The sequence below is a fragment of the Triturus cristatus genome, chromosome 2_1 (assembly GCF_964204655.1).
Source record: "Triturus cristatus chromosome 2_1, aTriCri1.1, whole genome shotgun sequence".
Classification (NCBI taxonomy): Eukaryota; Metazoa; Chordata; class Amphibia; order Caudata; family Salamandridae; genus Triturus; species Triturus cristatus.
This window is the reverse complement of record NC_140581.1, coordinates 370,897,472-370,924,605: the sequence shown is the minus strand read 5'-3', so window position 1 is coordinate 370,924,605 and position 27,134 is coordinate 370,897,472. Positions and strand designations below refer to the sequence as shown.

At 48.2% G+C, this 27,134-nt stretch overlaps 1 protein-coding gene across 6 annotated transcripts in view; it reads left to right on the top strand.

Annotated features, from left to right (window-relative positions):
* The window catches only part of IL6ST (interleukin 6 cytokine family signal transducer), a 563,892-nt gene that overhangs the window by 394,913 nt on the left and 141,845 nt on the right, over window positions 1-27,134 (top strand). For all 6 annotated transcript variants that reach the window (XM_085631350.1, XM_085631355.1, XM_085631352.1 and 3 more), the window contains one exon: window positions 7,206-7,352. In XM_085631350.1, the coding sequence (XP_085487476.1) occupies window positions 7,206-7,352 (147 nt within the window). The remainder of the gene's footprint in view (window positions 1-7,205; window positions 7,353-27,134) is intronic.

Sequence of the window (27,134 nt, the reverse complement as noted above, 5' to 3'; positions counted from 1 at the left end):
TTGTAAAATACGGTTACTGTCTGGAGTTAACCTCCACTCCACCCACAATACCACCAAGAAGCCGTCCTATGTCCTCAGAGCACTTAACGCTCTTACAGCAAGAAATGCAAAGTATGCTTCTAAAAGGCGCTATAGAGGTCGTACCCATCCACGAGCAGGGTGCGGGAGTGTACTCCCTCTACTTCTTAATTCCAAAAAAGGACGGGTCGCTCAGACCTATATTAGACCTGAGACCCCTGAACCAGTACATTCTTTCAGAGCACTTTCACATGCTCACTCTACAGCAAGTCCTTCCGCTTCTCAAGCAGGGAGACTTCCTAGCCACACTGGACCTCAAGGATGCGTACTTTCACATACCCATCCACCCCTCACACAAAAAATACCTCAGGTTCACTGTTCAGGGGCAGCACTATCAGTTCAAAGTCCTTCCCTTCGGCGTGACAACAGCGCCCAGGGTTTTCACGAAGTGCCTAGCTACGGTGGCAGCACATCTACGGAGGCAGCATATACACGTCTACCCCTACCTAGACGACTGGCTCGTTCAAGCGAAGTCAGCCCAGCAATGTGCAAGCCACATGTCCCGCACCATTCACCTTCTTCACAGTCTGGGATTCTCACTAAATTATCCAAAGTCCCATCTCCAGCCCGCACACGTACAACAGTACCTAGGTGCGACTATAGACACTCTGGCGGCCACAGCTCAGCCAAATTTAGTGAGGATCAACAGCATACAACTGCTGATCTCCAAGTTCAAACCCAATCACTCACTTCCAGCGCGAGTGTTTATGCAGTTGATAGGCATGATGGCCTCCTGCATCTTCATAGTCCCGCACGCGAGATTACATATGCGCCCACTTCAGGAGTGCCTAGCACGTCAGTGGAATCAGGCTCAAGGACAGTTAAAGGACCTAGTGTTGGTGAGCGGTCGGGCATACAACTCTCTGCATTGGTGGAATCCACAAAACCTTTGCAAGGGCCGACCATTCCAAGAGCCTGTCCCACAGATAATACTGACAGCGGACGCGTCTCTCCAGGGATGGGGAGCTCATGTACTCCACTATACAGTGCAAGGACTATGGACAACACAACAAAAGAAGTTGCACATCAACCTTCTGGAATTGATGGCAATCTTCCTAGCCATGAAGGCATTCAAAGTACATCTATGCAACAAGGTCGTGTTGATCCGGACGGACAACATGACCGCAATGTACTATATACAGAAACAGGGAGGAACACACTCTCCACAGTTGTCTCATCTGGCTCAGAGCATGTGGAAGTGGGCCATTCAAAGGAACATGTTCCTCATGGCGGAACACCTCCCTGGCAAGGACAACCAGATGGCGGATCTGCTCAGCAGACACAGCCACCAGATGCACGAGTGGGAGTTACACCCATCAGTACTCCAACCGTACTTCCAGCAGTGGGGTCATCCGAAGATAGACCTATTCGCGACAAGCGAAAACGCAAAATGCCAAAGCTTCGCCGCCAGATTCCCACATCCGCAGTCGCAGGGCAATGCGATATGGACGAACTGGTCCGGCAGATTTGCGTACGCTTTTCCCCCAGCGCCATTGATACCGCTAGTGGCCCGCAAACTCCGACAACACTCCCTGACACTCGTCCTAGTTGCTCCCACGTGGGCACGCCAGCCGTGGTACACCACCTTCCTCGAACTTTCCGTGGTGCCGCATCAAAGGCTGCGGATCAAACCCGCGCATTTGACGCAGAACCATTGAGAGGTTCAGCACCCAGATCCGCAACAGCTGAATCTGGCGATCTGGCTCCTGAAGTCCTAGAGTTTGGCTATCTCAACCTGCCACCTGACTGTATGGACATCATCAAGGAGGCCAGGAGACCCACTACCAGAGCTTGCTATGCAGCCAAATGGAAAAGGTTCGTCATTTATTGCGGTAATAATGACATCAACCCGCTGGACGCATCCATCCAAAACATCATCTGTTACCTCTTACACCTATATCGATGCAATCTGGCGTACACCTCTATACGTGTCCATTTGACCGCAATCTCAGCCTATCTGCAAACCAGGCAGCACCTCTCTCTATTCAGAGTGCCTGCCATCAAAGCATTCTTGGAAGGACTCAAACGAGTCATTCCACCAAGCCACCCACCGGCTCCAATGTGGAACCTCAACTTGGTCCTCACACGCCTGATGGGTCCACCCTTTGAACCTCTACACTCATGCGAGATTCAATTCCTTACCTGGAAAGTGGCCTTCCTTGTAGCGATCACTTCCCTAAGGAGAGTTAGTGAACTCCAGGCACTAACCGTTCAAGAGCCATTTATACAGGTTCACACCAACAGGGTCGTACTACGTACCAACCCCAAATTCATGCCCAAAGTAATATCGCAGTTCCACATGAATCAGACTATTGAACTGCCAGTTTTCTTCCAAAACCCACAAACGGTTGCAGAAAGGGCACTACATACACTAGATGTACGGAGGGCCCTCATGTACTACATCGATAGGACTAAACCCTTCAGGAAGACAAAACAACTGTTCGTTGCCTTTGCCCCACACCACAAAGGTAACGCCATCTCCAAAGCAGGGATAGCCAGATGGATAGTTAAGTGTATTCAAATCTGTTATCAAAAAGCAAAACGCACCTTAACTATTCCACCACGAGCCCACTCAACACGTAAGTTGGGGGCTTCCGTGGCCTTCCTAGGAAATATTCCCCTGCATGATATATGCAGAGCAGCCACATGGTCCACTACACACACATTTACAAAACACTATTGCGTAGATGTGCAGTCAAAACAGCAGGCAGCTGTAGGACAGGCTGTTCTCAAAACACTTTTTCAGACCGCTGCAGCTGGCACGGGTAGCCGCCGCCAATAGAGGGCACTGCTATATATTCTATGCACAGATATGAATTCAGCAGCCCACATGCCTCGAACTGAATATGCTACTTACCAGTATGCATCTGTTCTTGGCATGTAGGGCTGCTGACATTCATATCGCCCTCCCTCCTCCCCGGCGCCTGTCGCAGCTGCAGCTCTCAGAATTACTGCAAGCATGGTCATCACTTTCTGTATCTACTCCATCACTGCCACAATGGCGAAAAACAATCTGAGGATGGAGAGGATGCCCATGCGCACTGTAGTCCAGGGGAGGAGTCACCTATCCAAGGATACTTCGAAGACTCTTCCAGGACAACAACGTGCAAACATCCGGACCCAACACTAGGCGGCGATCTATGCACAGATATGAATGTCAGCAGCCCTACATGCCAAGAACAGATGCATACTGGTAAGTAGCATATTCATTGCCAGTCGAGTACTTACCTGAAAACCGATAACTCAATTTTCTCCATAGGGTAACATTGACGGGTTTCTTCTGAAATTTCTTGTGTGTGTGGAGTTTTCAAAACTTAAAATATTCACCAAAAATCAGCCGAGTAACGAAAACGAAAATACTCACCTGTTATTAGGTGAGCTACCAGTGCTGTATCTTGGTGCCCAGCACTGACCCTGAAAAATATTCGCAACCGTATTTACCAGTAACCCAATTTTCTTCCTACGGGAATCATTGTCTGTTTTTCTGTGAAATTTCTTCTAAGTGTCAATTTTTTGCAAACTTCAAATATTCTTTAAAAATCGTACAAACTGTGAAAACGTAATTACTTACCTGCTTTAGATAGAGGTCCCAGTACGGAGTCTAGGCACCCAGTACTGGATTGCAAAAGTAACGAGAACATACTATACCTGCAACTTGAATTTTCTTCCATAGGGAATCATTGACTGTTTTCTATGAAATATTTAGTGTCAGCTTTTAAAATAGCAAAATATTGTCTACAAATCATAACAGCAACTAAGTCGACTTTTATCACTTGTTTCTGAGAACTGACCCAGGATTGAATCTAGGATCCAGTCCTGGAATAACAAAAGTAATCCTGAAAGTAATCTATTGCAAATAACTTAAAACTTCCATTGAACTCAATGCATTATTGTGTTTGAACTTGTGTTGCCTATTGCAACAATCTGTAACTTTCTACAAAAGCCAATTGCATATTGCAAAACTATTTATCTAAAGCATCTCATTCTGAGAAAGTATATTTTGATACCTATTGTTGGTTCTAAAATAAAACATGTATATATTTTTTTTATATATAAACCATTGGCCTAGAGTTCAGTTATTGAGTGTGTGAGACCATTTGCTGACTGAGTGTGTGCAACACATGCTTTACACTGTCCTCTGATACTGCCTTACTGCTCGACCAAGCTACCACTTTAGAGAGTATGGTTATATCTAACTTTAACCTCTGCCAAACCTCTGGGGACTGTGGACTCTGTACACACTGTACCTATTTGGGAGCAGTATATACAGAGCCACTTTCTCACAGCTTGGCACAGAGCAGTCTGGCTAAAGTAAAGAGACAACGCGTAAAGTATTTGTGCACACACACAGTATAACCACAGAACTACTCCACACCAGTTTAGAACAATAGCCCATATGTATCTGAGTAAAACAAGACCAACATGACAAATATTTTACACACACACACGCCAAGATATGATAGATTAAATCAAATGCAGAGCTTAGAATTCAGTAGCTCCAACTGGGGCTATTCTGCCTCACATGACCGGGACAAATGCTAAAGTTCAGTCTGACCGTGATGGAGTGCAGGCCGGATACAGTAATCACGCAGACCCCCTTATAGTACATTAAATGTGTTGGAAACCAAAGATGACGTGTCGTGCAGAGGGTCGTGCAGAGGAGGTGAGGCTATACGGATGCAGGTGAGGTGTCGGTTCTTTAAGGTGAAGCAAGGTCATTGAAGCTTTTCCGCTCCGGGACGATGCGTTAAGCAGAGGAGGTATTGTCACTTGCGTGTGCAAGGCCTCGTTTCCTGAAGGTGATGCGTTGTCGACGATGCGCCGATGTCAAGAGCAAGGTGCATCGATTCCTTGGCGTCTAAGTCGAACCGCTGAGCTGAAGGCGATCCGTCAGTCGAAAGTCATGCAGGGCCGTGAATACATCAGAGTCAGGACAGTGCATCACGGGCGTCAGTGGCGCGTTGTACGAGACTCATGCAGCGGTGGGTCTTCAGAGGCGCTGTGTCAAAGTCAGGGCGGCGTTGAAAGTTAACGTCGGTGCGTCGCACACTTGGTGAGCTTCGTTGCAGGCAGCGGCGATCTCGCAGGGTGCACCGGTTCCAAACTGATGCTTGGAGTCGATGCGTCGATTGCTTTGGTTGCAGCACCAGAATCGCCTCCAAGGGCCCAATTTGGCACCACTTGGCAGGTCTGGACTCACAGCAGAGTAGCCTAGGTGCTGGCAGCTAGATGCAAGTGAAGTCTTTGATGTTCCTGAGATGTCAGCAGCAGGAGGCAAGCTCAGTAAAGAACTTGGAGAACCTTAGAAAGCGGTATACTGAGAGTAAAGTCCAGTCCTCTCTCTCCCAGGCAAGAAGAAGCAGGGCAGCAGGCCAACATAGCAAAGTAAGCAGCAAAGTGGTAGTCCCTCGTGGCAGCACAACAGCACTTCTTCCTGGCAGAATGCCCTCAGTCGAGAAGTGTTCTGAGTATATGGTGTCAGAGGTCCACTACTTCAATCCATTTTAGCCTTTTAAGTAGGGAGACTGCAAAGAAGGGTCTTTGTAGTGCATAAGACCCTGCCCTTGCTGTCTCTGGCTCTAGACACACTACAAGGGGGGCATGCAGCTCTTTGTGTGGGGACAGGCACAGCCCTTTTAGGTGCATGTGTCATCTCCTCCCACCATTCTAGCTCAGAAAGACCCATCCGCCTGGTGATGGGCCATCAGGGTATGCATAGCACACCTCTGCTCCCTTTGTGTGTGACTGTTTAGAATACATTCACAAAGCCCAGCTGTCACCCTGACTCAGACGTGTATTCTAGGGACAGGCAGAGGCACAGAATGGTTAAAGTAAGAAAATGCCAACTTTCTAAAAGTGGCATTTTCAGTCCTGCAATTTAAAAATCAACTTCACTTAAAGCTGTATTTTTAAATGAAGAATCTGGAGATACAAAACTCCAACTTTCTATCCGCTCCCAATTGGAAGCTACACTTGTAAAGTGTTACAAGTCAGCTCCATTGCTAACCTATGAGAGAGATAAGCCTTTCTTTAGTAAAAACGAATTTAGTAGATCTTTACTACCAGGATATGTAAAACTCAAAAATGCATGTCCTATTTTTTAATACATTGCACCCTGCCCATGGGGCTACCTAGGGCGAACATTAGGGGTGACAAATATGTAATAAAAGGGAAAGTTTGGGCCTGGCAAGTAGGTGAACTTGCCAGGTTGACATGGCAGTTTAAAACTGCGCAGACCGTCTCTGCGGTAGCAGGCCTGAGACATGTTTGAAGGGCTACTCATGTGCGTGGCGCAATCATTGCTGCAGCCCCACTAGTAGCATTTGATTTACAGGCACTGGGCACATGTAGTGTACTAGGGACTTACCAGTAAATAAAATATACCAGTTATGGAGAAAACAAATGCCATTACATTTTAGACACAGAGCACATACACTTTAGCAGTGTTTAGCAGTGGTAAAGTGTCCAGAGTCCTAAAACCAGCAATTACGAAGTTCAGCTCCCAGTCAAATAGGTCAGAAGCAAAAAGACTGGAGAAACCACGCCAGATGACAGGTCTAACAATACCCCAGCAGAGTTCTAGACTCTACTTGACTGTTGCCAAGTAAAACTTTGTTGAACATAAGTGACTTCTGTCTCCAATACCAACCCATAACACAATTAAGGGTCCGTGGCATTTGATCGGTAGTTGAGGTACCCAGACCTTTTCTACTATCACACAGAATAGCCGAGGATAGTCTACTCTGTCTCCATGATAAGGATTTATATAGTATATTGTAACTGAGCTTCTTACTGCGTTTGAGTGTGTGAGAGAGAGGTGTGCCTGTGCCATCTGTGTCTGCATAGTGCTTGGGTAAAGGTGGGATGGAGTAGTCCAGTATGAGAGCTCCCATGGATGTATCTAGTACCAGGATTGTAGAGGGCTTTATATGGAGTGTTGAAGTGGTAGCCAGAAAGTGTGCTTTCCCCATGTCCTTCTTCATTGCTCTCTCTATCACTCCACATCAGCTACTGTAAGCCAGGTGGTGTATTTCTGGTCATAATTTCACATCTGTCTCGATGGAGCAGGAAGATGTGCTCCTAGAACTTGTATTTCTGTTTGAATGTTTTATTTTTTCATATTTTAGGCCCTGCAAAAGCACCGGATATTCGCACAAAGAAAGTTGAAAAATATGAAGTGGCTTTGGTATGGGGTCCAGTTCCATTAGATGACCAACGTGGATTTATAACAAACTACACAATCATTTACAGGTCAATCAATGGGAATGAGTCTTGTAAGTAAACAACAACACACAAATGCGTGTTTTTTTCTGCACTTGCCTTAATATTTCAGAGACCTTGAAGAATGAGAACTTTAATCCGAACAGCAGAACTTCTGTCTTAAAAATAATTGTTGTTATAATCAACCAGGATACATATCTTCTATACTTACTTTTTCTCAGACTACAATTTACCAATTCGATTTATTTGAGTCTGATATCTACTTGCTGCATAGCTTATTGTGTAGTTTCCTCAAACACAGTGAAGTACCAGTCTCTTCTTACTTAATTTATCTTCTATAGATCTGCATATGTGAATCTACAATCCTCTAGAAATAAGTGTAGGCGATAGAGAACCTATTAAAATATCAAGAACAATACACTGCATACCTATCTCCACCTTCGTCTTCTCTTCATATGTTGCACATCTATCAATTTTCAGTTTTCTCAAGTAAGCGAGTGAAAATGCTGCCTGTTCCTCTGTGTGCTCTTTTTTTCCTGTGGCTTTTAGTTTTTTAGTCTTGAAACAGTGTTAATAGTTTCTTGCAACACTGGGTTTGTGGTGAAGTATTGGTAATCAGCAGGAATAAATAGTTCTGTAGTTCTATTACATTTCCAATCTCGCTTTCATGTAAGTTCTGCTGTTAAAATATCTTGCGTATGTATCCTCTTCTCCATTTATTAATCATTTTCAGCACAAACATGAGTAAAGTTATTGAATTTGCTGATCCTGTTCAGCATCCAAATACCAGCAGTTTCTGTCTTGTGGTTTTGCCCTGAGAGCTTATCTAGCATCTCAGTCCATAATTTGTCTAGAATTTGCCAATTAACTGAAGCATAGGAAGTTCTTTTATCTGTGTTGCCTTCACTCTACAGTAACCTTATTACAACTCTGGAGGCAAGATGGAAATCCTAGTCAATCCAAACACTAGTAGATCCACGGAATTCACTTTGACTTGGTGATGTAAGACTGATCAATACTGAATACAGGACTTTGTCCAGCACTTATCTGTATCAGAATTAAAGGTGGTGCCTCTGTCTTTCTATCAGTCTTCCCACTACAAACATGTTTTTGTCTCTAACTATATTCTCAGGGCACCAGTTCCATGAAAGTGGCGTATATTATATTGCTTTTTGTACCTTTATTACTTTGAGGGATGTCCAGAGATTTCTTAGCACTTAGACATCTTGAACACGGGCCAGTATTGTTCTTATGCTCACCATTGATAGTATTAATCATAATAAAAAATAGTCTCTGTAAAAGGGTCAAGCATTTTTCATCCAAGAACGGTCCTAGAACTTCAGATTACTAGAGAAGCCCATGAAAGGCTCTAGAGGAACTTTAGAAAATGCACGAAACCACCTGTCAGCAGATGGGGTTTGCAAATTAGTATTGTTATATTGTTATATTTTTTTATTAGAATTTGTAGACCACAGAGGTGAAAAGCAAATATAGGAGAGACAAAACCCAAACTCCAACCAGAGATGAATAACTTAATTTGGTCAGAAAGGTATCTTGTCATTTAAAAAAAATAAACCAATCAAAGAACAATGGCTAGCTTCTCAGAAGATGGAACAAGGTCAGTAGAAAAGGGAATAAAGATCATGTTTGTCCACACCGGAGGAACATAGCCAGCATCAATCTCAACGATACAGAAGCCAAAGGGGAATTAAAGGCCACACAATAGGTGCATTGCTGACAAGGTGGTGGAACGAATGTGCTCTTTTTCATTCCCCGTTCTTGAATCCTTAAACTTTCTAACTGCTACAATGCCGTTTGTAACATCCTTTTACTTGTTAATACAGCAACTATCAACCTCGGCACTTGTGAAACTTAGTCTGCAATCCTAACGTGGGATTGCTCAAAATCTGAATCCAGCACATTGATTGGGAAGTGAGTTCAAGCGCCACCGGAGTTTTCACGTTCTTTGCGATAAGGTGAATCACAATAGACACCGTTTTCCCGAATGAAGTCAAACACACTCCAAGGTTCTAGCCTTCCCCAATGTCCTTTTAAGTCTCTCTATTTCCAAGTTACACTGCAGCTCTTGTTAGGAAATCCCAAAAAGCTGCACAAGTTGCAGGAGTTTATTCTCAGAGTTGTTCTTTTTAATGCTCTTTTCATGTCTCAGAGATGCAAGGATTGCGTTTCAGCCAACTCTGTGTTCTTGTCAGATTTATGACCACAGGTTGAGGAGGGCGAGTGTATTTACAAACTGACTGGGTTTTGACCAGGGACCCCCCTAAGCACAGTACTGTGGCTGGAGAGCTCCCAATTTAGTCTGGAGGGGTCCCCACCATGTACCTTGCAGGGGGCCACCTCGAGTTTTGTTAAGCCAGTGGTAATTTGTTAGATTTTTCTTTTACAGCTGTTGACACATAGAATAGACATACAAACTACAGTGAAAATAGCTAACATTATGAATTGCCTTTGCACATGCTGGAGTCTATATTCTCCTTCCATGCCCATGGGAATATATATATATATATATATATATATATATATTATCTACTGGCGGTCGCCAGTAGATAGTTATAGTTAGGACCGTGTTTCCATAGGAAATCCGCAACATTCTATTTGGAATAACTTTGGCGCCGGTTGACGAATCCTCGCGAATTTTTCAAAACTAATGGGGCGCTACGCTCCGCTCCTACCCCGAAAGTCTCGGGGGGGATTCGTCAAGCGGGGGCTGAGAAAAAAGGGGGGTCCCAAAACGCGTTTTCCCCATGCATTTTCCCATAGGACCTTTAGTCCGAGCTACAGCCCGAACGGCTGAACAGAATTACTTGAAATTGGGCAGAGAGGTAGTCCTCAGGTCAGGGATGTGCCTTTTGCAGGTCTGGTGTAAATCTGTTCAGTAGGTCCTGAGAAAATAGCATTTAAATCAATATATATATCTGTAAGCGCGCTCCGTGCGCTTACCGTACGCTTACCGTACGCGTACGGTGCCGTGCGCGAGCTCAATTCTGATTGGTGGTTACATGACTGTAAACATTCGAATCGGTCGAAATCAGAAAGTATCGGCCGCCATTTTCTGTCTCTCGCACTGAAAAACAAAGGTTGATAACATGAAAAGGGGGCAACGAAGAGAGTTGCAGACCCCCTAGCGTTCGTCAGGGGGTTCACGAAGGACCAAAAAGTATGAAAAATAAATTTAATAATTTTAAAAAAAAATCACGGAGTGCGCGTACGGTAAGCTTACCGTACGCGTACGGTAAAAAAAAAAAAAAAATGAATTAACAATCACATTTAATATATAAATCTAAGGACCCCCAAGGGAGAAAAAAACAATTGATATTTTGTTAAAAATGGCGAGGCGTGCACGGTACGAAATGCGCAACGTGGGCGCGAAGAGCACCGAGTGCCCACAGTGCGCGCACGGTGCGCGAAGCGCACCGCGCGCGCAAAAATTAAAAATAAATACATAACTTAGCATTTAAAAAACCGTACTAATTCACTGAAAAAACCATAGGTTTCACACACGTTATAGTTAGGAATTAGCATTTAAAAAACCTTCATATTCACTTAAAAAACCATAGGTTTCACACAAGTTATAGTTAGCTGTACATTTCACTCGTAAAAAACCAATGAAATTCCACGTTATAGTTAGATCAGGTAACTATAACTTGCGCGACCGCAATGCACAATGTGTCATTTCAGATGTCATCATTGATGTCATGAGTGATGTCACTGACCATGTCATAAGTGATGTAATATGTGACGTCATCAGCAGTTTATTGTGGGCGCGCAAGTTATAGTTACCTGATCTAACTATAACGTGGAATTTCATTGGTTTTTTACGAGTGAAATGTACAGCTAACTATAACTTGTGTGAAACCTATGGTTTTTTAAGTGAATATATATATATAGATATCTATCAATCAAGTGGAGTCCGTGTTCCCGATTTCTTTCTCAGTAGTGTGGCGGGGATCATATATGATATATATCTATATATGTATGAGTAAAACTCCATACGCCGTTTCTTTTCCCGGCGTTTTGCAACAACGGAGGACGGACCACAGATGAGTGCACTAATGTTTTTATTCCGCTCCCTTACACACCCATGCTCGCCCGCTTTTCGGTGCATGATTGCTTAAATACTTTCGTTACATTTTTTTGTTTTTTAAAGTGACCAGTACATTTGAACATCACATGGTTATAATCATAGACATAGACAACATATTCATCGATGTTGTAAAGGGAGCTTCACCTTCAAGTTTAAAAGAAATATGTTTAAATACATTTTTCTAAAAAGACTTTCAATTCGTTCCCTTTAAAATAACAAGTACAGTACATATGACATATGGTATTGATTTTATACCTAAAAAGTTGTTGTATAGCTGCCATAGCTTTGTGCAAACATGCTATTATATTATTCATGACACACACTAAAATCCAGGTTTAAATACCTTGGCATGAGCCCTTAATATATTAGACAAATGTCTTAAGCTATAGTTCTTGTACTCATTAGTGTACGCCGTTCTTGTATAACCTGTCAACTGTTCAAAAAAGTGCAAAATCCATATTATGTATATATATTATGTTATGTTTTCTCTTGTGTCTGCTTCATATCATGACTATGGCCACCTTGAGAAACTATCCATTATAACTAAGATGTACCTCTTGCCTGTCTTATTTCTAGGTAAAGAGCCTAAGTAGTCAATGTATATCTGAAAGAGACACAATAGTTATAGATTCCTTACCTTACCTTAGAACTATCCCCAGGCGCCCGACTGGATCCGGAAAGATTTTTCGTCAGCAGTACCTCTGTGCGTCGGAAGGTGGCGTCGGTCGGCTCCACGTTCGTCTTCGGCGTCGTGGTCACCGGGATGACGTCGCGGCAGCTACTCAGACGCCGCCCTCGCAGGCTGACGTCAGTTCTTTTTTTCCGCGCCAGCCAGCTCAGATCCAGGAAGAGCGGTACCTCAGTCATATTTTGACACATTTTTTCTCAACTTTTCTTTTCTCGAGTCTTTGACACCATAAGGTGCACGAGGGATGCCCGGTTTCAAGGCCTGCAGTTCCTGCCATCGCGTGATCTCGGTGACGGATCCGCAGCACGTGTGTTTTTTTGCCGGGAGTACGACCACGACCCCAAGTCGTGCTCCGACTGCCAGTTGTTGACGCCGAAGGCTTTGCGGGAGCAGTCCCGAAAGCTGCTTGAACACCGGCAGTCGGCTTCGCGCTGTTCGAGGTTCCGGTCTAGAGGGAGGTCGAGGAGCCATCGCCATTCCGGCTCGAAGACATCGAAGTCTTCGCACTCGGGGTCGGGTAAGTCGAAGCATAAGAAGAAGTCGAAGAAGCATAGTCGCTCTTCGACTTCTCCTCGTCGGCCGATCCGACGAGGCATGCGGGTGGTGCCTCAGTGTCCGTAGGAGGCCACAACAGTGCTCTCCCAGGCTGTCGCCGCCAGGAGAGATGCAGCCAAGTTTACGATCCATTGCGGGCTGGACACGACCGACTCTCTGGGCAGGATCATTTCAACGTCGATAGCGCTTCACCGCTATGCCTCGATGAGGTCCACTGGCTTTTCAGGGGATGTCCAGATCACCTTGATGGACATGCCCTTTGATGGCCGTCGCCTTTTTGGCGACAAAGCAGGCAATGCCCTTGAGCGCTTCAAGGACTCACGGACTACGGCAAGTCCATGGGCCTCTCCTCCTGTCCGGCGCAATCTGCTTTTCGCCCCTTTCGTGGCTACGGAAGGGGTGCCCCACTACGTCCCACCCAGAGCCACAGGCCGCAGCAAGTTACCCAACCTTTACCGTTCCGGGGACTTGGGAACCAACGTCGTGGTTCCGGGGGCCAGCGGGCCGGGCAGTCCACCAATCCCCCCTCTGCAGCAGCCTCCAAAACCGACCTTTCAGGCCCATCAAACGCCAGTGGGCGGCAGGATTCTCCATCACCTCCCCCACTGGCGCACCATCACCTTGGACAGGTGGGTTTTGCAAATAGTCCGAAGGGGCTACTCCCTCCCCTTCGAGACTACCCTTCCAGCCGTGCCACCGCGATACCACCGCATGTCGGATGATCATCTGGCCCTTCTCCAACAGGAAGTTTCAGCTCTCTTGGCCAAGGGAGCCATCAAGCGTGTTCCTGTCCCAGAAGTAGGTTGTGGTTGCTACTCCCACTACTTTCTGGACAAGGGCCTGCGTCCTATCTTGGAGCTCAGGGACGTCAATCGCTACCTCCGAAAGGAGAAGTTCAAGATGTTGACGCTTGCTCAGGTCTTGTTTGCCCTTGACCCGCAAGACTGGATGGTAGCGTTGGACTTGCAGGATGCTTATTTTCACATCCCCGTCCTGCCAGCCCACCAGCGTTACCTGCGATTCATGGTAGGCCACGAGCATGTTCAGTTCACCGTGCTCCTCTTTGGCCTCACCAGCGCCCCTCGGGTGTTCACGAAAGTGATGGCAGTGGTGGCAGCTCATCTGCGCAGATCAGGGGTTTCAGTCTTCCCCTATCTTGACGACTGGTTGCTGAAGGCAGGCTTGCTCCAGGCAGTCGTCGCCCACCTCCAGACTACGGCAGACCTCCTGCATATGCTGGGGTTCTCCATCAATGTGCCGAAGTCGCACCTGATTCCCTCTCAAAAGCACTTCTTTATCGGAGCGGTTCTGGACACGACGCAGTATTGGGTCTATCCTCCCAAACAGCGATTCTGGGATATTCAGGCTATGATTCAGATCTTTCAGCCTCTGTCCCGGGTTTCGGTCAGAATGACCCTAAGGCTGCTGGGCCTCATGGCCTCCTGCATGCTGCTGATCGATCATGCCAGGTGGCATATGCGGGCTCTGCAGTGGGATTTGAAGTTCCAGTGGGTGCAGCATCAGGGTAATCTGTCCGATTGCGTCCAGATCTTGGAGGGCACTTCTCGACTATTGCAGTGGTGGCTTACGAACCAGAATTGGGTCAATGGCAGATCCCTCTCCCTTCCCCAACCAGTCCACACTGTGGTGATGGATGCCTCCTTTCCGGGATGGGGTGGCCTCATGGGAGAGGCGGAGATCAGAGGCCTCTGGTCTCCAGCAGAGTCCGAGCTTCACATCAACCTTCTGGAGCTCCGGGCGATTCTTCTTTGCACTGAAGGTATTCCTTCCCTCTGTCCAGGGAAGAGTAGTGCAGGTGTTCACGGACAACACCACCGCCATGTGGTATTGCAACAAACAGGACAGGGTGGGGTTGTGGACCCTATGTCAGGAGGCTCTTCGCCTCTGGACATGGCTGGAACATCAAGGCATTTCCTTGGTGGTTCAACACCTGGCAGGTTCTCTGAACGCCAGGGCGGACAAACTCAGCCGCAGGTGCATGATGGATCACGAATGGCTTCTTCAGTCGGAGGTGGTGCAAGGTCTCTTTCAACAGTGGGAAGAGCCTTGGTTAGATCTGTTCGCCGCTGAAGAGAACGCGCAATGTCAGCAATTCTGCGCATTGGAATTTCCAAGGCGGCACTCGCTCGGCGACGCTTTTCGTCGCAAGTGGAGTTGCAGTCTGTTGTACGCCTTTCTGCCTATACCACTTTTGCCCAGAGTGCTGAAGATCAGGCGCGACCGGGCCAAAGTCATTCTTGTGGCTCTGGATTGGGCAAGAAGAGTCTGGTATCCCAGGCTGCTCAACATGGCCATCGATCCTCCGATCCGACTGCCTCTTCGGGAGGATCTTCTGTTGCAGCAGCAGGGAACGGTTCTCCACCCCAACCTGTCCAGTCTCCACCTCCTTGCGTGGAGATTGAGCGGCGGCAGTTGACGTCTTTCGACCTGCCTCCTGAAGTTTGTGACATAATCTTGACAGCCAGGCGTCCCTCCACAAAGATGGTATACGCCTGCAGGTGGAACACATTTGTGGCATGGTGCACAGCAAAGGCTGTGGATCCTCTATCTGCCCCTTTCCGAAGGACTCTTGTTCCTTCTCTCTTTAGCCCAGCAGGGCTCTGCTCTGGGCACTATCAAGGGCTACCTTTCTGCCATCTCTCCTTTCCTTCGTCTGCCAGATCAGCCTTCTCTTTTCAAGTCCCCGGTAGTTAACCGTTTCTTGAAAGGCTTAATGTAGGAGAGTAGGATCTGCACTTATGTTGCCCCCACTTTTTTTCTGATGTATACACTGATTTCTGGCTATAGTCAGGCTGGGTCCCTGCTAATCAGGGCCTCAGTCTCTCTGTTCTCTCTAAACAACTTTGAGTGCATACTAGATGCACTAGTGATTGGATACTGTGGTACCTTATGAGCCCCTAGTATATGGTACCCTAGGTACCAAGGGCATATGTACTTCACAGGCCTACCAGGGGCAGAAGCATGTATTATGCCACCCCTGGGAAGCAGACTAAATCTGACACCACAGGCCTGCTACTGCAGCCTGGGCGAGGTAGTGTTAGCACTCCTCACTGAGTTACAGGTTTCTATATCTCACCATACACACACATATAAACCTATGAGTCACCCCTAAGGCAGGCCCTGTCAATCCTGAGGGCAGGGTGCTTGGTTTACAATGTGAGGGGGTGCCTCTGCCTGAGCAGGGCCCCTCTGCAGCTGGCAGGGTCTATTCCTTGTGGCTGTTTGTAGATGCGGTTAAACCATATACTCTTAAGTGCATTATAAATGCTAACTTTGGAATGACTGCATCAAAACATGTCGTGTTTGGTGTCAAACAACTCGGAATCATACCCCCACATCAGTCCATGGTGTGAGAGCATGATCCCACCATTCTAGAGGGGACGACATGTGCCCACTGTGTTAACACGGTAGAAATCTGAAAGAGCCCTGGCATCACAAAATGGATGCCATCAGCACAGACACTGGGCTGCCCTCCTGCTGCTGACTGAAACTGGCAGTGGAGTAGGCCCAACAATAGGCATCCTGTCACAGGGAGGTGTCACCACCTTGCAGACAGGATTTAGTGTATTGGGGCTGGGTGGGTGCACTCCTAGAGTGCTTTGAAGTCCTGCACTGGGGGAGCAGTAGGCTCCTCTGTGCATATGCCAGCTCAAACCGGTTCTGGGGCTACCTGTTCCCTGCTCTGGTGCGAAACTGGACATAGGGAAGTGGGTGTAACCACCCCCTACCCTGACCCTCCCAGAGGAGTGGTCATAGAGCTAGTCCCTCCCCTATCTTCAGTATAAGATAGGAAACCTTGCCATTGCAAAGTAGATAACCCTGGACGACGCTCTACCAAGAAGAATCCTGGCCCTTCGACGTTCCACTACCTTTGGACAGACAGAAGAATCTCACTTGGAGTCAAGGAGTGACTCCCCTGCTTGGCAGGCACCAAAAACTTGAATCAACGGTCGCAAACTTTCCCGCTCCCGTCGGAGTCCGAAGTCCCTGCAGCCCCGGAAGTGGATTTCCTGACTTCTTGATGGCTATTGTGAGTCCCCAGCAGAGCTTAGGCGAGTGGACCCCACGAGTGACGAGGAACAGCAATACCCGGGTACCGTGCACTATTGTCGAGTGCAACCCCTTCACGACGTTCTACGAATTTGTGCTTTGGACCACTTGTGGCCCAAGCCTCCAGCAGGTTTTGCAGCGAAAATCAGAGGCCTACCCAGTCCAGAGTGACCGTGGGCTCCTGTGAAGCATTTCTTATCGACTCGAAGGGCTCCCCTGGTTGCTCCAGGTCTGCCCTCACTCACCCTCGCTGGGTGAGTCCCTCAGACCTTGCTGGTCTGCACCATCGACTTTCTTCACTCTACACGAGACTTGCTGTTAACAAGGCTTGTTGACTCCAATTCGGTTGCCGACACCTCAGTCAGCTGCAGACGTCGTGGGACACTCCGAATCCAGCTGCTGGTCATCGTCGATCTCTCCTGGACCTCGTGAGCGAAGAGTCAAAACACCCTTGATCACCTAAAATCATCCGACATCCGTGGGCATCCATCTTCCTGGCCCCGGGTCACTGGCAAGTGACTGTGAACACTGTCCCTTCAATTTTCAGGTAATCTGCATCTCGAATCCAGCCTTGGATTCCACCGGACACTTCTTCCGTCACCGCAAGCAGCAAATCTTCTTTGGTCTCCATAGAATACAGCGACGCGACCCGACACCAAAAGACACCTATGCACCCGGCTTCCCTGGGTGAGGTAACTCGTGCACTCCGGTGCTCTAGTGTGTGTTGGCCCTCGAATTACTTACCTTGTAAGTGGCTTGCTAGTAGACTTCCTCGAAGTACCCTAAAACTTTAAAAATCAAACCGCGACTTGCTCCATTGTAGTCAATAGGGAACCCGGGGCTGTGTTCACACACTGCATGCATCTCCCGTGGGTCTGTTACTTACCTGCTTTCACTGCAGTAGTGAAGCCCCAGCGATTCTACAGGCCCTAGGCCTTGTCATTCTGCAAGTCGACTTTCCTAAACCTCATTTTTAGTATAGGGTCGCGTACGTCCCTAGGGCCCCAGCCATATTTGTGCTTAACTTATTGTGAAACGTTGATATTTGAATGTGTTCCTGGCTTGTAATCTCATAAAGAGATTAGTAGAGTGTGTCTAGAAATAAATACATATATATTTTATATATATACCTGTGTGGTGTCCTTTCATTTGGTAATTCAAGAGATTATAAGGTAAAACAAGCTGCTTTACATTCCTCTGAGACTTAGCCTGAAGGCTGCTCTCCACAGCTACCACTAGGATAGCTTTCTTTAAAAGGTTGTCTTAAACCTATCTACCATAAGAGTCGAATTGGACTGGTGCAAGATGGCCACTATAACTAGTTACCAGCATATGCCAGGCCAACTTCTCACACTTAACGCATCTTTTTCCTCCAATTTCATTCGTTATGCCTTAGTGGGACTTGAATCTTGTACTACCTTATTTGATGTGCGCTCCCTTTGAGCCTCTTTATAACTGTCCTTTACGCCTCTTAACTCTTAACAATGCTTTCCTGATAGCCATCACTTCCGCTAGACAAGTGAGTGAGCTCCAAGCTCTTTCTTCTAAACCTCCTTTCTTGTCTGTTTATCCGGACAAGGTGGTTCTCAGGACCCGTCCATCCTTTCTTCCTAAGGTGGTCACTGCGTTCCAAAGCGGGCAGACCATTACTTTGCCCACCTTCTTTCCGCCTCTGCATCCTTCAAAGGAGGAAGAGAGGCTCCACCGTCTGGACCCAAAGCGTGCGCTCTCCTTCTATCTGGATCGCACAAAACAGTTCCGGGTGGATGATCAACTTTTTGTTGGTTGCAAAGAAGGGTCAGGCCGTACACAAATGCACCATTTCTAGATGGATTGTGTTGTGTATTAAGGCTTGTTACTCTCTGGCTCAAAAGGAGCCTCCAGTCGGACTCCACCAGGGCGACGGCAGACACTACTGCCTTGGAAGAGGAGTGCCCCTAAATGACATCTGTCAGGCGGCTACGTGGGCATCACTGCACACGTTCACAAAACACTACTGCCTGGACAGCCAAGTCCGTAGGAATGGCTTCTTTGGCCGTTCTGTTCGCCAGGACTTTCTGATGTGATTTTGGTTCGCAGATCCACCACGGGGCTGGTATTGCTTGGGTATCTATTCTAAGGTAAGGAATCTATAACTTCGGTAACGATATATCTGTAAGAAACATTAGTTAGTTATAGATTCCTTACCGCCTCACCCATCCTCCCTGTTCTACAAACTGATTTCTAGGGTTAAGGACATCCCTTCAGGGCCCTAGTTTTGTGCACCAGTGGTCAGTGTCTTGCATGGCTCTGCTTTTCTGGTGCGGAAATTCGTGTACAGAACTGACGTCAGCTGGCGAGGGCAGCGTCTAAGTAGCTGCCGCGACGTCATCCAGGGGACCACGACACCGCCAACGAACACGGAGCCGACCGACGCCACCTTCCGAAGCACAGAGGTACTGCTGACACAAAATCTTTCCGTATCCAGTCTGACGCCTGGGGATAATTCTAAGGTAAGGAATCTATAACTAACTAATGTTTCTTACAGAAATATTGTTACCGAAGGTAAGAAACTTGTGCATTACTTGCCAAGGTCCTTCTCTGGTTGTAGCTGTTGCAGGGTACCCTTCGACTTGTTGCGTAATGATCATTTCTTAAGCAGATCAAACGTGCTAATATGACCCTGTAGATCCTTTTCACATGAGGGACTCCACCTGATGTTGAGTAACCTATTTTTAGCATTTTGTCCCCTAGGGTTGCTGTAGTTCCCAAGAGACGCATACAATCATGTTCGAGGCATGTGAGCTGTAGATCACATCCTTTGCATACTGCCATCTAGTGTTGGTTCCGGATATTTACAAGTTGTTTTTCTTAGATTAAGTCTTTCCAATCACAAAGTAAGGTGACTCCTTCTTTCGGTGACAACATGCATGGGCATCGACTCCATGGTTAGATTGTTTTTTTCCACCATTGGGTTTGGACATGTATTGCTGACCTCCGGTTCGAAACTGTTCTTCGGGTTCCCCTTGGTGCGCAATCCACTCTACCCGCATCGGTATTGTTCCAGACGCTTATCCCACTTCTCTGCATATCGTATTGGTTGAAGAAAATCTCTAGTTCGATCGGAAAACTCAGGGAAGGCCGTTGGGCCTATCTGCGTCTGTCCACCTCGCAGTTGATGGATCGGACTCCTTTCAAATTCTGTCTTCAGTGTCACGCGAAGCATTCGCGCACTGACTCACACGAAGTGTGCAACTTGTGATGATCTCTGTAGTAAAACTAACAGGACTGCGACGCGTGCAGATCGTTTCGATCGAAGAAAACACTCCACGATCGTCTGTCTCGACGTTGTGAAATGCAAAGCCAGAACATCGAATACACGCCGGACAACTTCTGTGTAGGATCTGAGCAAGAGGAATTTGATGCGCAAGGGGCCGAAGAAAAACAGGACTAACATGTATCTATTCTGGAATCGGACTCTGAGATGGAAGACGCTGACCGCAAGGTCAACGTCCCGTGAGTACTGAAGACCCCTTGCCTCAAAATCCAACTCCGACCAAGCAAAAGGCTTCGGTTCCACCCCGCCTTCGGGCCACGGTCGGCACCGAGAAGATGTTTCTGATGCCATGCCTTGGCACAGAAACACGCCGCTAAGACTTTCGGCTCAGGATTGTGTCGGCCAAAGTCGGGCACTGAGCCAAAACCTTATGGCTCGAAGCAGAAGACTGCTTCGGAGCCAAAATCCCAGACGCTGAAATCGAAACCAGCTTTAGAACTGGAATTTTCCCCGCTGAAAAGTCATTCCACCCCGGCACCGAAGTCGTCCATGCCGAAACAGAAAAATGTTCCACCACAGCTGCATAATCAGATTATTGAAGTCCCACATCCCAAATCGGACCCAAAACAAAAGGGACTTTACATTAATCTTGATAGAGGCCATCTTCTTACTAGACCTCCTCAGAAGCGCAAACCTGAGTCAAAGGACATACATTATACTATTTCTTTGAAGAGGAAAATTGTCAGTACTAACCCTCTCCTCCTCCTCCACCACGTTCCCACACACCACTTTCGCTGACATTAGAACATTTACTTATCACACCAACTAACTCTCCACCACCACAACCTGATGACCATGGAGATAATCCTTTACCTGTAGATCCTTGGAAAGACTACAACACTGATTCACCTACAGACAATGACCCAGCCATTTACCCTGCAAAGCCTTCCCCTCCTGACTACAATGTAGGGTATTTAGAATTACTTGCTAGAGCTACAGTATATCACAGGGTACAATTACACAAAGAATCCCTAGAGGAAGATTTCTTGTTTGAAACTCTGAGTAGCACACACAGATCTAGTCAGACTCTCCCTATGCTCAAAGGCATGATGAGACATGTCGATGATATATTCAAAGACCCTGTTCGTGCTTGTATTCTCACTCTCAGAATAGACAAAAAATATAACCCTGCTCCGTTTGATCCAGTCTTTATTAAGGGGCAGTTACCACTAGACTCTCCGGTTGTCTCTAATGCCCAAAAACGGGCCAATTCACAAACCACAGGAGATGCCCCCTCTCCCCCCTTCCCTCCCCCCGGACAAAGAGTCAAAATTATTAGACGCGTCTGGTAAATCATTGGCGTATTGCTAACACCCAGGCCCTTTTAGCCAGGTATGATAGAGTGCACTGGGACGAAATTGCGCCAATATGTCCCAGATGAGCACAAGGCTAATGCTCAAGACTTAGTGCAAGAAGGAAGGTGTGGTTTAGGTGCTGCTGACTCCCCAGCTAGAGAGATTAGCACTAGTGTGTTACTTAGGCGGCACTCATGGTTAAGGATTTCTGGTTTTAAACCTGCAGTCCAACAATCCATTTTAAATACTGCATTTGATAAAAAGCATCTCTTCGGGCCCGAAGTAGATCAGGCGTTGGAGAAAATGAAGAAAGACACTGAGGTAGCTAAATCAATGGAAAGCCCTACCGTCTCTTCCTAATCGTCGCTCCTTCTACCGTGGGGGTCCAAGACCACATTCTCGGACAGTACTGCTGGCTTGTACAAAGGCAACAATCCATCTTCCTCCTCAAGAGGCTTCTTTAGAGTAGGATCCAGAGGTAACAACGGCAAAGGTAGGGGCAAGGGTTCCACACCTCGTAATTCCCCTTCCCCTAACAAACAGGGACTTGCCTACCCTTCCCCCCGATCATTTAACACCTGTTGGGGACGTCTTCTACAATTCCTCCACAATTGGCAATCCATAACTACAGACAAATGGGTGTTAGGAATTATCCAACATGTAATATCTCAGATTTATGATAGCGGGTCATCATTACCAATTCAAAGTTCTACTGTCTAGAGTCACCACTGCTCCTTGGATATTTTCCAAATGCCTTGAAGTAGTCGCAGCTCATCTGAGAAGACAGCACATCCATGTCTTTCCATACCTGGATGACTGACTCATCAAAGCCAGCACTTACCAAAAGTGTCTCCAACACACTCAAGCCACAATTCACTTACTGCACCAACTAGGGTTTACAGTAAATGCATTGAAGTCTCATCTACAGCCTTCCAACACACAAGCCTATCTGGGAGCCACCATAGACACTCAAAGAGCTCTAGCCTCTCCCGATGCAGCCAGAATCCTCAGTATTCAGTCCCTTCTCACTCAGTTTTAACCCAACCAATCCTTACCAGCAAGAGTCTTTATGCACCTGCTAGTAAGGATGGCCTCCTGAATCGTGAGTGTTCCCCATGCAAGACTTCACATGCATCCTCTTCACGAATGCTTAGCAAGTCAGTGGAACCAGTTGCAGGATCAGTTGACCGATCTAGTATTGGTAGATGGCCACACCCATCGCTCTTCAGTGGTGGAACCCACAAAATGTATCCAAAGGGCTGCCCTTTGTCGACCCTTCCACAGACAGGGCAAACAGCAGACTCATCACTCACTGGTTGGTGTGCTCAGCTACACAATGTAAAGTACAAAAATCTCCATATAAACCACCTAGAACTACTAGTAGTGTTTCTAGCGCTGAGAGCTTTTCAAATTCACCTCATAGGCAAAGTTGTACTAGTCCGCACGGTCAACATGATAGCTAAGTATTATATACAGAAACAGGGGAGGGGGCACACTCTCCAACTGTCACGCTGAGCACAAGCCATTTAGAAATGGGCTGTACACCACAAGATTTATCTTCTGGCAGAGCATCTTCCAGGGGTAAACAATCAGATTGCAAACCTTTTTTGCAGACAGAGGCAGCAAATCCACGAGTGGGAACTTCATTCTCAAGTTCTCCTCCCCTACTTTCAAGAATGGGGATTTTCTCACATAGACCTGTTCGCCACAGTACAAAACGCAAAATGCCCAAGCTTCGCCTCCAGGTTCCCACACCCTCTCTCCAAAGGCAATGCCCTATGGATGAACTGGTCATGGATATTTGCCTATACTTTTCCGCCTCTCCCACTCATTCCTCTGGTAGTTCGGAAGCTCAAGCAAACATCCCTCATACTGAATCTCATAGCTCCCACATGGGCACGTCAACCTTGGTAACCACCCTGCCGGAGCGGTCAGTAGTTCCGCACCAAAAGCTGCATCTCACCTCCAGTCTCCTCACTCAGAGCCATGGAGAAATCAGGCATCCAAATCCCAAAGAACTCAACCTGGCAATCTGGCTCCTGAAGTCATAGAGTTGGTTATTTACAATTACCACCAGACTGTATGAATATCCTAAAAGAGGCTAGAAAACCTACTACTAGGGCATGTTATGTAGCAAAATGGAAATGGTTTATCTATTGTAACAATATCAATCCTCTTGACGCTTCTGTGCAAAACATCTGTTACATTTACAGCAATCTGGACTAGCCTATACATCCATTCACTTACATCTAGCTGCATACTTACAAAACAAACAACACTTCTCTATTCAGAGTACCAGTGATTAAAGCCATTATGTAAGGATTAAAAAGAGTGATGCCACCAAGAGTCCCACCTGCACCAGTATGGAACTTAAAATACTCCTTACAAGGCTAATGGGTCCACAATTTGAACCAATGCACAGGTGTCAATTACAATTCCTCTCATGGAAGGTTGCTTTTCTCATCACAATCACTTCACTAATGAGAGTTGGTGAACTCCAGGCATTAACTATACAAGAGCCTTTCTGTAGCAGAACGAGCTCTACACACACTTGATGTTAGAAGAGCTCTACTATATTATGTGGAAAGAGCAAGATTTTGCAAAACAAAGCAGCTATTTGTTGCTTTTTCGCCACCACACAAAGGCAATCCCCATATCTCAATCAGGCAGTGCAAGATGGATCGTGAAATGTATCCAGACATGTTATGTGAAAGCGAAAAGAACTTTGATAATACCCATAGAGCGCATTCCACTCGCATGATAGGGGCTACTATGGCCTTCTTAGGGAACATTCCCCTAGCTGACATCTGTAAGGCAGCAACATGGTCTACACCGCAAACATTCACCAAGTACTGTTGTGTAGCTGTGTTAGCAAGGCAACAAGCTATTGTAGGCCAGGCAGTAGTTAAAACACTGATCTGATAGAGACTACTAGCCGCAGATTCCTTAACGTAGAATTATCCCCAGGCGTGAGACTGGATCCGGAATTTTTTTTGCCACAGCATCTCTGCGTGCCGGGGGCGGTACCACTCGACCCCGCCCTGACGTCATCCACGGACGTGACGTCAGCGAGGTCACATAAGTCCCACCCCGGCGTGCTGACTTCAGTTTCCTTCTTTTCCGCGTGCAACGCGGATCCGGAGTGAGTTCCCTTTACCTGTTTTTAGGCCTCTTTTAACGCCTTTGCGTTGGGAACAGTGTGCAATGCCTTTGGGTTTCAAGATGTGTGCTTCTTGTGCGTATCAGATGTCGTTGACGGACCCTCACCCTATGTGTATGTGGTGTTTGGGCAAGCACCATGATTCTACGGACTGCGAAGCTTGTCAGCATCTCAAGCCAAAGTCCCGGCGGGAGCGCCGGATGAAATTGCTTTCGGCCCGCTTGTCCAGATCGGTCTCATCACAGCATCCGTCTCCTACCTCAGATGGGTCCAGAGGCCGCCGATTCCGGCTGCGGCATTGTCCTTCCCTGAGGCCCTACGGGCGTCGCTCGCCAGCCGGTAAGTCCTGCAGCTTGCCACCGAGGCCCTGTCCTCCTTCTGCAGAGGGCGCGGGTTCCTCTCGGGACGTGCGCCCTTGGCCGTCACCTCCCTATCCACTGTTTCCTGGCATTGGGGCGACAAGGGTTCAAATGAAGGCCTACGCTACAGCTCTGCCGGCTTCTTTGGGCCGCCCTCCTCTTCCTGAGACGTCCGAGGATCCCTTGACATGCGCTGGGCCTTCTGCGGACTCGCCGGCGGCTTCGCCCCCGGCGCCGACGAGTTCAGCTTCAGGTTTTGGAGGTGTGTTGTCGTCGAGGTGCGGCCCTAAGGTGTTCCCTTCTTTGACCCACGGCGTCCCTGCCTCGCCGCAAAACCCCACGGGGTACCCTGTGGTGTCGCAGGAGGGCGCCGGGACTCGCGGCTCGTCCCCGAGTCCCCCTCGGTGCTCTGGGCAGGCGGCTGTCTTACCGGAGGCCGAGCCGACGCCTGTCTGGCGTCGACGGCTTTCCTCCCCGGCCCTGGCGGCGCTGTGGGTGGAGGCCGGGACCCAGGGCGCCTCCCCGAGCCCCTCTCGGTCCTCTGCGCAGGCAGCTGCCTCGTCGGAGGTCGAGCCGGCGCCTTTTCGGTGCTGTTCATTGGCCGCTTCGGCTCTGACCCCACCCCCTTCTCCGACTCGGCACGTGGTGGTGGAGGTCGACTCGGCACCCCTGGTGGACACTTTTGCGCAGATCGAGGACACACAGGTGCCCATGGCGGACCCCCCGGCACCGTCTTCTCCGTATGTCCCTTCCTCTCCGGAGGATTGTCGTCTCCTCTTCACCGTAGACTGGACGCCGCATCGTTGCATATTCCCCGGCGGCTTCCAGGGCGCGTTCTTCGCCGTCTCCGCGTCCACAGCCTCCGGACCCACTCTTTCGCACCTTGCAGTTGACTGCCCCGCATGCTTTTCCGCCTTCTCCGGAGACCCCTCAGGCCCCTCTCTCATCCATAAGTCTTCCATCCTACAGGGGCTGGCCTTTTCTTCCTCCAGTAGGGCACGGGGACGGGCGGCTTAGTTTGCAGCCTTCGCCCGCGGAAGAGGTGCTTTCCCCCCCACGACGCCCTACGGAGTCGAGTGTAGCCTTTGTCTGGGCCATCTCCACGGCCACCGGCATTTTGCAATTGGGCAACCCGGTCGCTCCGCTCCCAACGGACCACTTGTTGGAGGTTCTCCACCAGGGCTCTGGTGGAGGGGAGCCGCTTCTCCCATCTGAAGCTTCGCTCCACAACTCTCTTCTGGGGGCGTCCTGCTACGGGGGATCCGGTGCCTCAGCCGCTCCTATACTGCCACCGTCCTGCCCCGCACGATCCAGTCTGCCTTTTTTCCCCACCCATCTGCCGAAGACCCTGTCCTGCAGACTGCTTTTCCTTCCTTGCCTTCGGTGTTGCTCCCTCCGTCACGGGAGGCCCTGTGGTTGGACTCCTGGGGGCGTAACATTTTCGCTTCCACTAGTGCTGCTCTGCGCTCACTCAACACACTTTTTGTGTTGGCCAGGGCTACTTCTGACCTGTGGGATTCCGTGGAGTCCCTTCTGTCTCGTACCTCCCACGAAGGTGCCCGCGCTGATCTGCGGCACCATGTGCGGAATGGTCGGGAGTTAGCTGCATTTATTCTCCGTTCGGCCTTGGATGTCTGTGATTCTCTCGCCGGCGCTATGGCGAGTTCTGTGGCCCTTCGCCGCCATGCTTGGTTGCGAGATAGCGTCTTTCTGGAGAATATTCGGGAGTGTCTTGTTGACCTGCCTTTTGATGGGATTCTGTTGTTAAACACCCACGCGGACTCCGCTATTCAACGACTCCTTGCGGGGCTCCGTCCTCCTCTCCGTCCTCCTCTCCCTCCATAAGCTTCGGCTTGTCGGTCCTCAGGTGTCTTCTGGGAGGCGTTTATCCCACCTTTCTCTTTGGGGCCTTGTGTTTCGGTTGGCCCGTCTGTGTGCTGTGTGTGGCTTGGAATGCCTTCAGGGTCCTTAAGTTGGCCCCTCTGTTCTTTTGGCTGCTGTTCAGCCCTTCAGCTTTTGTGGTGAGGGATTTTTGGCTGTTGTTGAAGCTGTTGTCCTCAGGTTGGACCATCTGTGTATTTTTTGGCTGATTGGTAAGCCGCCTGTGGTGCTATCCACAGGTATTTTATGTTCTTGACCTCTGCTGCGGGTTTCCCTAAGAAGTGTTCCCATGTTTTGTTTGGGGATGTGTCCTACCCTAGGTGGGGTACGTGTTGGCTATTGTATAGCTCTGTCCTAAGCTGTGCGCGTGTGGATGCCTTCTCGGGTTCCTTGCGTTTTCCTGGC